Genomic DNA, 13293 nt, shown 5'->3' with positions numbered 1-13293 from the left:
GTGGCTCAGACTTCCAGTACTATGTTGGGAGAAAAAAAAAAAAAAACTTGTAAGAGTGGGCATCCTTGTCTTTTTCCTGATCTTAGGGAGAAAGCTATCAGTTTTTCATCATTAAGTATGCTGTTAGCTGTAGGGTTTTCATATAAGACCTTTATTATGTTGAGGTATGTTCACTCTAAACCTACTTCGTTGAGGGTTTTTATCATGAAAAATGTCATACTTTGTCAAATGCTTTTTCTGCATCTATTGAAATGATCATATGGTTTGTCTCCATTCCTTTGTTGACATGATGTATTATGTTGATTGATTTGCAAATATTCAACCACACTTGCATCCCAGGAATATCCCACTTGAATCCTGATGAATAATTTTTAATGTACTGTTGGATCCAATTTGCTAATATTTTGTTGAGGATTTTTGCATCTGTGTTCATCAGAGATATTGGCCTGTAATTTCCCTTTTTTGTAGTGTCTTTACATGGTTGTGGTATCAGGGTAATGCTGACTTCATAGAATGAATTGGGAGGCTTTCCTTCATCTTCTATTTTTTTTGGAATAGTTTGAGAAGAATAGGTATGAACTCTTCTTTAAATGTTTGGTAGAATATACCTGTGAAGCCATCTCGTCCTGGACTTTTGTTTGTTGGGAGTTTTATGATTGCTGACTCAATTTCATTGCTGGTAATCTGTCCAAATTTTCTATTTCTTCCTGATTTAGTTTTGGGGGCTTATATGTTTCTAGGAATGTTTCCATTTCTTCTATGTTGTCTAATTTGTTGGCATATAATTTTTCATGATATTTTACAATCCTTTTCTGTTTTCTGTTTTCTGTGGTGTTGGTTGTGATTTCTCCTCTCTCATTTCTGATTTTGTTTGAGTTGTCTCTCTCTCTCTCTCTCTTTTATGATGAGTCTGGCTAATGGTTTATCAATTTTGTTGACATTTTCAAAGAACCAGCTCCCAACTTTATCCATCTGTTCTGTTGTGGGTTTTTTTCTTAATTTTTATTTCATTTATTTCTGCTCTAATCTTTATTATTTCTTTCATTCTACTGGCTTTGGACTTTGTTCTTTTTTTCTAGCTCCTTTAGGTATAAGGTTTATTTGAGATTTTTCGATCTTCTTGGGGTAGGCCTGTGTTGCTATAAACTTCCCTCTCAGAACAGCTTTTGTTGCACCCCAAAGATTTTGGACTGTTATCTTTTCATTTTCATTTGTCTCCACATATTTTTTTTATTTCCTCTTTGATTTCTTAGTTGACCCATTCATCGTTTAGTAGTGTATTTAAGTTACATATATATGTTCTTTCCAGATTTTTCTTGTGGTTGATTTCATTTCATAGCATTGTGGTTGGAAACGATGCATGGTATGATTTGTCTTTTTGAGTTTGCTGAGATTTATTTTGTGGCCTAATATGTGATCTATTCTGGAGAATGATCCATGTGTACTTGAAAAGAATATGTATTCCACTGTTTTAGGATGGAATATTCTCAATATATCTGTTAAATCCATTTGGTCCAATGTGTCCTTCAAAACCACTGTTTCCTTGTTGATTTTCTGTTTGGATGTTCTATCCATTGATGTAAGCGGGGTGTTAAAGTCTCCTATTATTATTGTATTACTATTGTTTATTTTCTTTTTTGTTGTTGTTTGCTAGGTATTTGGGTGCTCCCATGTCGGGGGCATAAATATTTACAAATATCTTCATGTTGGATTGTTCCCTTTATGATTATGATTCCCTTTATGATTCTTTTATCTTATTACAGTATTTTAAAGTGTATTATGTTTGATATAAATATTACTATCCTGATTTTATTTTCACTTCCATTTGCATGATAAATGCTTTTCCATCCCTTTACTTTCTATCTGCATGTGTCTTTAGGACTGAAATGAGTCTCTTGTAGTTAGCATATAGATGGGTCTTGTTTCTTTAATCCATTCCATTACCATATGTCTTTTGTTTGGAGTGTTTAGTCCATTTACATTCAAAATATTGATAGGTATACACTTAGTGCCATTTTGTTACTTGTTGTATTGTTGTTTTTGTAGTTCTTCTCTGTTCTTTTTTTCCTCTTGCTTGCTTCTTTCACATTTTGCTGGCTTTTTTAGTGACATACTCAGATTCCTTTCTCTTTATTTTTTGCATATCTATTACTGGTTTTTTTATTTCTGGTTTCTATTAGGTTTATATAACTTCTTATACATACAGAAATTTATATTAAGTTGATGGTCACTTAAGTTTGAACCTATGCTGAAAGTACTGAATTTTACTCTCTCCCACCCCTAACATTTTAGGTATATGGTATCATACGTCACATTTTGTACTTTGCGAATCCCTTGACTGATTTTTATAGATATACTTTTATGCTTCCTACTTTCTTAGTCCTGCTTGTGATCTTTCCTTTCTACTCAATCCCCCTTAACATTTCTTGTAAGGCTGACGTAGTGGTCATGACCTCCTTTAACTTTTGATTGTCTGGGAAACTCTTTATCTCTCCTTCTATTCTGAATGATAGCCTTGCTGAGTAGAGTATTCTCGGATGCAGGATTTTTTCCTTTTAGACTTTAAATATATCATGCCACTCGCATCTGTCTGTGATGTTTCTGCTGAAAAAAAATCATCTGATAGGCTCATGGGGTTTTCCTTGTATGTAACTTTCTTTTCTCTTGCTGCTTTAAGAATCTGCTCTCTATCACTACATTTGCCATTTTAATTACCACATATCTTGGTGTGGACCTCCGTGGGTTGATTTTGTTGGGGGTTCTCTGTGCATCCTAGATCTGGATGTCTATTTCCTTCCCCAGATTAGGGATGTTTTCAGCTATTATGTCTTCAAATAAATTTTCTGCCCCCTTTTCTCTCCCTTCTCCTGGGATCCCTATAATGTGAATGTTATAACACTTGATGATATAATTGAGTTCCCTTAATCTATTTTCATTTTTATTAGTCTTTTTTTCTCCTGCTCAGCTTGATTGTTTTCTATTACTTTATCCTCTGGGTCACTGATACATTCTTCTGCTTTCTCTAGTTTACTATTTATTCCCTCTAGTGTATTTTTTATTGCAGTTATTGAGTCCTTCATCTCTAATTGATTCTCTTTTATGTTTTCTATCTCTTTGTTGAGAGTTTCACTGAGGTCCTCTACTCTTTTCTCAGGTCCAATGAGTATCTTTATGACCATTACTTTATATTATCATACCTATTACTTATTTCCATTTCATTTATCTCTTTTGCTGTGATTTTATCCTATTCTTTCATTTGGGACATATTCTTCTGTCTCCTCATTTTGACTAACTCTCTGTGTCTGTTCTCATGTGTCAGGAATATCAGCTATGTCTCCTGCTCTTGAAAGTAGTGGCCTTATGAAGAAGAGATCCTGTAATGCCCTGCAGTGCAGTGTCCCCTGTTCACGAGAAATTGGTGCCTCAAGGGGTCTCCTATGTGTGTTGCATGCGCCCTACTTCTGTGGTGGAACCATGTCTGCCTTTAGTCCAGCTGTCTGCAATGGTTCTCTCTGGCTGTTGTGGGCAGGACTTTGTCCCTGTGCTGTTAGTGAGCCAGTCTGGGGTCACCTTGGGCTTGAGCTAAGTCAGACTTGGCATTTGCTGGAGCTGTGGTAGCACTGAACTGTAAGGTGCTTTGCAGTGTTGTCCTCTGAGAAGCTTTCATTGGTGGGTGGGGCCTGCAGTCAGATCAGATGTCTGCCCCCAGCCCACTGCTGGGGTCTAAATCAGACAAATGCGTATGGTTATCTTCCCCTCTCCCTGGGACAGGAGTCACTTTGGAATGGTGCTGGCCTCAGTCAGGGATGCTTGCACATTGCCAGGCTTGGGGCACTGCTTTGGATGCACTCCTCCTAAGGGTGGGTCTACAAGAGAATACAGGTGAGTGCACGTTGTTAGAAAATTGTGTGCTGGTCTGCTGCAGGAGGGGACCTGTGGCCCGGAGAACTGCCAAGGGCAGGTCTATAGAAGAATGCAGAGGTGGGGCATGAGGTGCCAGCAAGGTCACTGCTCTTCCGCTGTGGGAGGGACCTGGAGCCACTTTAGAAAACTGCCTTACCAGACTGGAGGGGGGAGGTTTGAGGAACAGCATAAGGGCAGGGCGTGCTGTTAGCAAGCTAGGCAGGAGTGTTCAGGCTGCACTGGTTCCTGAAGGTGTCTATGTATCTAGTATGGGCGTCTGGGAAGGGAAATGGTGCCTGCCAATCCCTTTGTTCTTGGAGAAATCTCCCAAAGATCCCTGCCCCTCCAGTACATGCTCTGAGATTGGTAAATAAATCTCCTTCCTGTGTACCCCAGGCATTTTTCAAACTGCCGCTTCCATGCTGCATCTCAGTGGGGCTGTTTGTTGTGATTTATCTTTAAGGGTTTATCTTTAAGGAACTCAGTTTTCTATTGCTCTCCACCCATCCCAGAGCCCAACCCACTGATTTCTAAAGCCCCACTAACTGCAAGAACTCACAAAGTTAAGACCATCTGGTTTTCAAAGCCAATGTTGTGGGGATTCATCTTCCCAATGTGGGTCCCCCTTGCCTGGGGTGCCTGGTGAGGGGTCTTTTCCTTTCCCCTCTCTGTGCCTGTGGTGTCCCTCCCTCCTATGGATCAGTTTGGCTCCTGACCATGTCTCTGCCCTTTCTATCCTTTTCATTGTGGCCTCTTCTCTACATTTAGCTGTGGAGAGAGTGTTCTGCCAGTTTTCAGGTTGTTTACTGGGTTATTTGCCCTGATGTGGGTGTTATCCATGTGTATCTGTGGAACAAAGTGTGCTTAGGATTCTCCTATTCTGCCATCTCTCATTGCGGTTTTGTTTGCATTTCCCTGGTGATTAGTGATGTTGAGGATTTTTTCATGTGTGCGTTGGTCATCTGTATGTCTTCTTTGGAAAAATGTCTTTTCGTGTTCTCTGTGCATTTTTTAACTGGATTGTTTGGGTTTTTTGGTGTTGAGTTGTATAAGTTCTTTATATATATTTTTGATATTAACACCTTATCAGATATATCATTTGTAAATATCTTCTCCCATTCAGTAGGTTGCCTTTTGTTTTGTCAATGGTTTCCATCACTGTGCAAAACTTATTATTTTGGTGTAGTCCCAATAGTTTATTGTTGCTTTTGTTTCCCTTGCTCAAGGAGACATATCTAGGAAAATGTTTTTATGACTGATGTCAAAGAAATTACTGCCTATGTTTTTATTAAGAATTTTATGATTTCCAATCTCATATTTAGGTCTTTAATCCATTTTGAGTGTCTTTCTTTTTTTTTTTTTTAAAGATTTTATTTATTTGACAGAGACAGACAGCAAGAGAGGGAATACAAGCAGGGGGAGTGGGAGAGGGAGAAGCAGGTCTCCCGCGGTACAGGGAGCCTGATGCAGGGCTCCATCCCAGGACCCTGGGATCATGACCCGAGCCAAAGGCAGACGCTTAATGACTGAGCCACCCAGGCACCCCTTGAGTTTATTTCTGTGTATAAGGTAGTAAAATAGTCCAGTTTCATTCTTTTGCATGTAGGTGTGCAGTTTTCCCAGCACCATTTATTTTTATTTTTTAAGGGGGAGGAGGGTTATAAGAAGAGGGGGAGAGAGAATCTCAAGCAGACTCCATGCCCAGCATGGAGCCCAACTTGGGGCTCAATCCCACAGCCCTGAGATCATGACCTGAGCTCTGAAATCAAGAGTCAATGCTTAACTGACAGAGCCACCCAGGTGTCCCTAAAAGCACTAAGTTTTTACTAACCCCGCACATTTTATGTATATGATGTCATACTTTACATTTTAAAAAAAATTGTGTATCCTTTAGCTGATTTTTATAGATATAATTGATTTTACTCCTTTTGTGCATTACCTCCATACTGGTTTTATAAGTGATTAATATACTTTTACTATATGTTTGAATTTACTTGTGAAATTTTTTTCCTTTCATAGTTTTCTTACTCCTGATTATGGCATTTTTTCCCACTTAAAGAATTGCCTTTAACATTTCTTATAAGGCAGGTTTAGTGGTCATGAATTCTTTTAACTTTGGGAAACTTTCTCTCTCCTTCAATTCTGAGTAACAACAGCTTTGCTGAGTAGAGTATTCTTGGTTGCAGGTTCTTTTTTCTTTCAGCACTTTGAATATGTTATGCCACTCTCTTCTGGCCTGTAAAGTTTCTGCTGAAAAATCAGCAGATAGGTTTATGGGATTTCCCTTGTATATACTGTTTTCTTTTACTCCTTTTAAAATTCTCTCTTTATCACTACGTTATGCATTTTAATTACTATGTGTGGACCTCCTTGCATTAATTTTGTTGGGTGCTCTCTCTTCCTCCTGGATCTGGATGTCTCTTTCCTTTCTCAGATTAGGGAAGTTTTCAGCTATTATTTTTTTTCAAATAAATTTTCTGCCTCCTCTCTCTCTTCTGGAATCCTTACAATGCATATGTTATTATGCTTGATGACATCACTGAGTGCCCTTAACCTATTCTCATTTTCTATTATATTTTTTGTTTGCTTTTCAGCTTGGTTGCTTTCCAGTACATCTGTCTTCCAGATCACTGATCTGTTCTTCTGCCTCCTCTAATCTGCTCTTGATTTCCTTTAGTGTATTTTTCATTGCAGTTATTGAGTTCTTCATCTCTGGTTCTGTTTTATATTTTGTATCTCTTTATTGAAGGTCTGAGATCCTCCACTAATTTCTCAAGTCCAGTGAGTATCCTTATCCTTTTGACCATCAATTTGAGTTGTTTTTCATGCATATTGCTTATCTCTGTTTCATCTGGCTCTTTTGCTGTGGTTTTATCCGTGTTTTCATTTGGCACTTATTCCTCTGCCTCCTCATTTTGTCTAACTCTGTTGTTGTTGTTGTTGTTTTCTATGTATTGTAAATGTCAGCTACATCTCCTGATCTTGAAAGTAAGTAGTGACCTTATGAAGAAAAGGTCCTGTGGTACCCAATGGTGCAATACTCCCTGTTCACCAGAGCCAGGCACTTCAATGGCATCTAACCTTTGTGGGTTGTGTTCGTCCCACTGTTGTTGCTGAACCACGTTTCCCTATAGTCAAGTCCATTGCAATGGCCTTCTTTGCCTGTTTTATGTGCACCAGGCGGGGTTTGGCCTCTGTGCTGTTAAAGGGACAGTCTGGGGCTGCTAAGGGCTTGTAGTTAGGTGATGTCAGCATTCAAACCAGATGCCCCCTCGCAGCCCATCTGCTGGGGCTGTCATTGCACAGAGCCGTAGGTCACTCTCCTTTCCTTGTCCCCTGAGAGGCTTCATTGGTGGGTGGGGCTTGCACTCAGATCAGATGCCTGCCCCCTGCTGGGGCTTCTGGCTCACTGATCGGCAGGGCACTCTCACTGTGCTGCCAGCCATAAGGTTCAGCTGCTGGGACTGTGGGTACACTGGCATGTTTTGTGGATATCTTCCTCTTTCCCCAGGGCAGGAGTCACTTTGGAGGGATGTCTTTGGAGTTATGGCAGGTTGAATGGGGTCTCTCTGCAGGGGAATGCAGGGGCAGGGCACTAGTCAACAAGATAGGTGGAAAGCATTCATGCGGCTTCCTGCAAGTGTCTGGCCAACAAGGTTGGGGGTAAGCAGGGAGGAAGAGAAATGGCACCCACCACCACTTTTGTTCTATAATGGTCTCCTAAAGATCTCTGCCCCTCCAACATACATTCTGATATTAGTAAATAAATCTTCCTGTATACCCCAGGTGCTTTCAAACAGCTGCTTCTATGCTGTGTCTCAGCAGGATTATTTGTTATGCTGGCTCCTTAAGTGTGGGGACTCAGTTTCCTACTGTCCTCTAGCTCTCCAGCTCTCCCAGAGTTAAGCCTACTGATTTTTAAAGTACCAGAGTTAAGCCCTGTTGATTGTAAAGACTCATGAATTTAAGCCCCACTGTTTGTCAAAGTTAAATGTTATGGAGACTTGTCTTTCCAGTGTGGGTCCCTCATGCCTGGGGTGCCTGGCATGAGGTCTGATCTTCTGGCTTCTTGTGGTATCTCTCCTGTTTGTGGTTGGTTTTGCTGGGGTTTGGGTTCCCAACCATGTCTCTGCCACTCCTGCACTTTTCAGTGTGGCCCCCTCTCTATGAAAGTCAGTTCTGCTAGTCTTTGAGTCACTTTCAAAGATAGTTGCACAGATATGGCTGTTAGTTCAGTGTGCCCATGGGTTGAGATGAACTCAGGATCCTCTTACTACACCATCTTCCCAGAATCAAATCAACTCTGGAGTTTTAAATATCAAGTTTTTCTAAGGGAAGATATACATAGCCTCTGCTGATGATTCAGGAATTAATTATAACCCCTCTCTGAATGTGGTTCAGGCAATCTAATACACTGGTGCCCTGCTTATTTAACTCTGAGATAATTGTGGGTTTTATGTTTGAGCAGGAAAAAGTGAAGCAAGAACTCAAATACTTACGAGATCAAGAAAGCCATAAGATTAAAAATCATTTTGAAACTCTAAAGAACTTAGAAAATGAAATCTATGTGCATGACTTAAAAGTAAATGTTTTGCTCCTGGAAAATGAAAAATTAAGAAAAGTAAGTTCAAGGGCACTTCACTTTGCCTGATGGTTTTGGTTAATTGCCTAGACCTATAATAGTTACAAGACAAAAGGAGATTATATCTTTTTTTTAAAGATTTATTTATTTATTTAAAAGAGAGCAAGAATGAGAGAGAGAGAGCACATGAGAGGGGGAGGGTCAGAGGGAGAAGCAGACTCCCCGCTGAGCAGGGAGCCTGATGCGGGACTTGATCCCAGGACTCCAGGATCATGACCTGAGCCGAAGGCAATCGCTTAACCAACTGAGCCACCCAGGCGCCCTGGAGATTATATCTCTTAAAACTTTTGAAATAAAGACTATATATGAAACAGTGCACAAATCATAAGTGAAACACGTAATGAATACACATGGGCAACCAGCACCCAGATCAAGAAACAAAGCATTAACAGTGTCCAGATATCTTCTATGTCCTTTCCTGTCACTAACCTCCCCACAAGGTGAAGTAACAGTATATTGGCTTCTAAGACCAAAGACTAGTTTTGTCTGTTTCTGAACATTATATGTATAGAATGATACAATGTGCACTCTTGCTTAATACTTTGTTTGCAAGGTACATCTTTATTATATTGAATGCAGTTATGGTTTGTTTGGCCTTAGTGCTGTATACAGTATTCAAGTGTATAACTATACTACAATTTATATACTCTCTTGCTGGGGGTTTAGAGAATTTCTAGCTGGGGCTATTACAAATAGAGTTGCCATGAACATTCCAGTACATGTGTTTTCAGGAACATATGTACATATTTCTGTTGCATATACCCCTCAAGTGGAATCGCAGAGCCATAGGGATGTGGACCATCCACTCTCGTGCACAGTGCCATCTCCCAAAGAAGTTACAGAAATCGCCACTCCCAGCAGGGTATGTGAGAACACCACTGGTTCCACATTCTCACCAAACTTTGGTTATTATTTTTTTTTTTCCACTTAACCATTCTGGAGAGAGTGTAGTGGTATCCCATTGTGGTTTTAGTTTGCATTTTCCTGCTGATCGATGAAGCATCTATTTATATGTTGGTGGCCATTTTGTATACCTCTTTGTGAAGTACCTGTTCAAGTGTTTTGCTCATTTAAAAATTAGGTTGTCTGTCAGTTTTGTATTGATTGTATCATTTTTTTCAGTAAACCACAATGACCTCAAGGTGAGGATCTGAATCCATGTATCCCATTTTGCACGACGGCTCACATGGAAAAGGGATTCAGTCCCATGTTATGCTCACAATAACTCATTAATGTGGATAATATATTATGTCCCTTTTATAGATGAGGAAACTGAGACTCTATACTTTTAATAATTTTTCATAGCTAGAAAAATAAAAACAGTCCAATGGCAATAAGACTCTAAGTAAGGGAAAAATGTTTTACCTGTCTGGGTACTCTTTTTCATCCAGTAAATGGCAGCAGTTATCCACCAATATTATGTGCTTTTGGCAGAATTGAAATGGCATACGAGGTACTAATGTACTTTGAAAAGGTAAATGTCCTCCAGAGCCCAGGTACCAGCATCACTAACCTGCACATGTGCAGTACATCTTCATTCTTCTAGCCCTTGAAACAGTCTTATAAGGCATTTCATTCGCCCATGGAAATATTCCACAAGATTGCCTTCCTATCAAGATGACATAGATTATTTATTAAAATACTTGGAATTTTTTTTGCTACTTTGGTAATGGATAAGCAAATGGATGACTATGTGAAAAATTGATTCTAAAAGTTCTGTTTTCTAATTTATTGTCCATCTACTAAGTCCTGAATGACGCTATGCTGTTATCTTATTCACTCCCTACTCTGTTCTGCTGGTTACATTGCTTCTCTCAGCAGACACTTTAAGCACCCACTGAGTCCTTGGGGAAGGCTCAGTGAATACAGAGACCAATAAGACACCGCCACAAATTCTTGGGAAGCTCATCACCTAGCTGAGGAAATGAGAAAATAAATGGATAAATTAGAATTCAGTATGTTTACACATTTGAGAGTTATGGGAAACCAGCTGAACTAAGCAAGTCTATAAACTGTGGTCCACATTCAAAGTGGGGCAGGAATGATGACTTTGACTTGGCCTACAGGGGTTTTTACTCTGGTTTACTACAAAACCAATCAACAAGCCATGCAGACTGACACAAGATCAATGTGTCATGAGTAGACCCTATAACCTGCTTATAAACAGTTCTATGTCTCCTGTGGTACCAGATGTGATTTCTAAGATTTTTTTTTTTTATCAGTGATTTGTAGTATTTGACTATTTCCCTCTTGAAACTGAGCCAGTGCCGTGTTTGTATCCAAAGCCCTGCTTTCAGAGTTCCCAGAGACTTTAGAGTTTAGCATTGCCTGAGCATTGGGTGGTCAGAAAAGAAAGCAATGACTTTAATACTAACCAAACCACTACTACCACCATCTCCCAGCCCAGTGACACATCTGAATGGAGTGAGCGATTCTGTGGGGTCTCCAGGCTTGAGAGATCCTCTCTCTGAAGTCTTATGTGAACTCCTCCAGTCTGGAAGCATGGCTGCCTTGGTACATTTCCTGCATACATATTTTGCATACAGAACACTTTTTTGTTTGTGGGCACAATGCATTTAGGCAGAATACCTTTTAATTTCTTTTTGTGGCAAATTATATTCAGAATGCCATGTTTATTTGGGTGCTTAAGTGTTTACTGGGAAGCTGGATCCTTTATCTCCCTCACCAGAATGTAGGCTTGACAAGGGCTCTGCTCACCACTATAAACCTTTGTCCTGAGAAATGTCAGCAGTGTGAAGAATCAATAGATGTGTGCCAAATGACTGCATGGATAATTAATTTACGGTAACTAAACTGCTTAAAGCGATCACATGTCTTTCATTTCCAGTATATTGCATACATGAAGAACAAGATAGAGCAATACAGAAAAGGAGAAGACTACCTCAAGTCCATGTCAAGTGACCTGTCTTGTCAACTGACGGCTCATCAGAGTAAGTGATGTGTTAGGGGTGATCTGAACATATAAAAAATTTTTTTGTTTATTTAAATAAATTTTACTGACTTGCATACGATAAAATGAACCCATCAAAGTTCAACAAGTTTTGATAAATGTATGTACCACTGTAACCACTGCCCCTTCAACCAAGATAGAGAACATTTTATCCCTGAAAAATTCTCTTATGTCCCTTGGTAGTTGGTTTCCCACTCTACCTCCAGTGCCTGGAAACCATTGATCTGCTTTCTTTCTTTCAAGGTTTTATTTTTTTATTTTAGAGAGAGAGATAGAGAGCACAAGAGCAGGGGGAAGAGCAGAGAGGGAAGGAAAGGAAGGGGGAAAGAATCTCAAGCAGACTCCACACTGAGAATGGAGCCTGATGTAGGGGCTCAGTCTCACACCCTGAGATCATGACCTGAGCCAAAACCAAGAGTTGAAGCTTAACCAGCTGAGCTACCCATGTGCCCCTGATCTGCTTTCTGTCACTAAGGATTAGATACAAATGGAATGATGGATTACTCACCTTTTTGTACCTGGATTCTTGCACTCAGGAGACTTTTTTTTAGATCCATTCATGTTGTTGCACGTATCATTGCTTTGTTGCTTTTTATAGCTGTATGGTAGTATTCCATTATGTAGCTGTACCGTATTTTATTTACCCATCCACCATTTGAAGGACATTTGGATTATTTCCAGTTTTTTGGTTACTATTTGCTTACATGTATTTTTGTGAATATTTGTTTTCATTTCTCTTGGGTAAATACTGAGGAGTGGAATTGCTGGGGTGTATGGTTAGTGTATGTTTAACTTTATAAGAAACAGCCAAAACAGTTTGCCAGAGTAGGTGTGCAAATTGCTCATCCCACTAGCAATGGGATAGTCCACATCCTCACCATTTAAAATTGTCCAAGCACTTAAAAACTGTTAACATTTAAGCCATTTTATAATGGTATTTCATTGTGATTTTTAGTTGCATTTCTCTGATGACTGATGCTGTTTTCATGTGCTTTTTGGCTGCTTTTATCTCATCCTTTATGGAGTGTCTTGAACCTATTATCTATTGCAGCATAACAAATATTACAGATCATTTACTTTGCTCCTAAATTGGTCATTTGGTCGGAGCCTGGTGGATACCACTCGTGTCTGCTCCACATGACATCAGCTGGGGCAACTTGATGGCTGGGGGTAACTCAGCAGCTGAGGACTGGAGTCATCCGAAGACACACCTACTCAGTGTGACTGGTGTTGCTGTTGGCTCACAGCCAGAGTCTCCATGTAGTTGCTTGGCCTGCTGTGTTCCAAAAGCTTACATCCCAGGTACAAGGGGAGGGGACAAAGAAGCCACCACTAATGGGAGGGGCATCAGCATCACGTTGTGGGAAGAGCATGTGGGATGGAGTATATTGTGGGGCCATCTCTGGAAAATACAGTCTGCCACATTTCTGTCCAAATCTTTGGCTCATTACTTTGAGTTATTTGTGTTGTCAAAATCTTTATGTATTCTGGAAATGAATCCTTTTTCAATATGAGGCTTGACTTCTCATTTTCTTAATATTGTCTTGAAGAGCAAAAGTTTTTCCTGTGGAAAAGTCACTTTATCGATTTCATCTTTTAAGGGTAGTACTTTTTGTGTCCTAAGACATTTTTGCCTAAGCCAAGTTCTCAAAGATTTTCTCCTATGTTTTCTTTATGTTTTTAGTTTTAGCTTTTATGTCTAGTTCTCCAATTCATTTTTTTTAAAGATTTTTAAAAATTTATTTATTCATGAGAGACAGAGAGAGAGAGAGAGGAG

At 39.6% G+C, this 13293-nt stretch overlaps 1 protein-coding gene across 4 annotated transcripts in view; it reads left to right on the top strand.

Moving 5' to 3' along the window:
• Positions 1-13293, top strand: part of CCDC175 (coiled-coil domain containing 175) — a 70646-nt gene that overhangs the window by 50499 nt on the left and 6854 nt on the right. For 3 of the 4 annotated variants that reach the window (XM_073895296.1, XM_025869936.2, XM_073895298.1), the window contains 2 exons: positions 8372-8524; positions 11394-11496. In XM_073895296.1, coding sequence (XP_073751397.1) covers positions 8372-8524; positions 11394-11496 — 256 coding nt within the window. The remainder of the gene's footprint in view (positions 1-8371; positions 8525-11393; positions 11497-13293) is intronic. The other variant, XM_073895297.1, reaches the window with a different exon arrangement.

This window comes from Callorhinus ursinus, unplaced genomic scaffold (assembly GCF_003265705.2).
Source record: "Callorhinus ursinus isolate GAN/ISIS: 27379988/994484 unplaced genomic scaffold, GSC_fseal_2.0 scaffold8, whole genome shotgun sequence".
NCBI lineage: Eukaryota > Metazoa > Chordata > Mammalia > Carnivora > Otariidae > Callorhinus > Callorhinus ursinus.
Note: the sequence above shows the minus strand (reverse complement) of the source record. Positions and strands in the feature narration are given on the sequence as shown.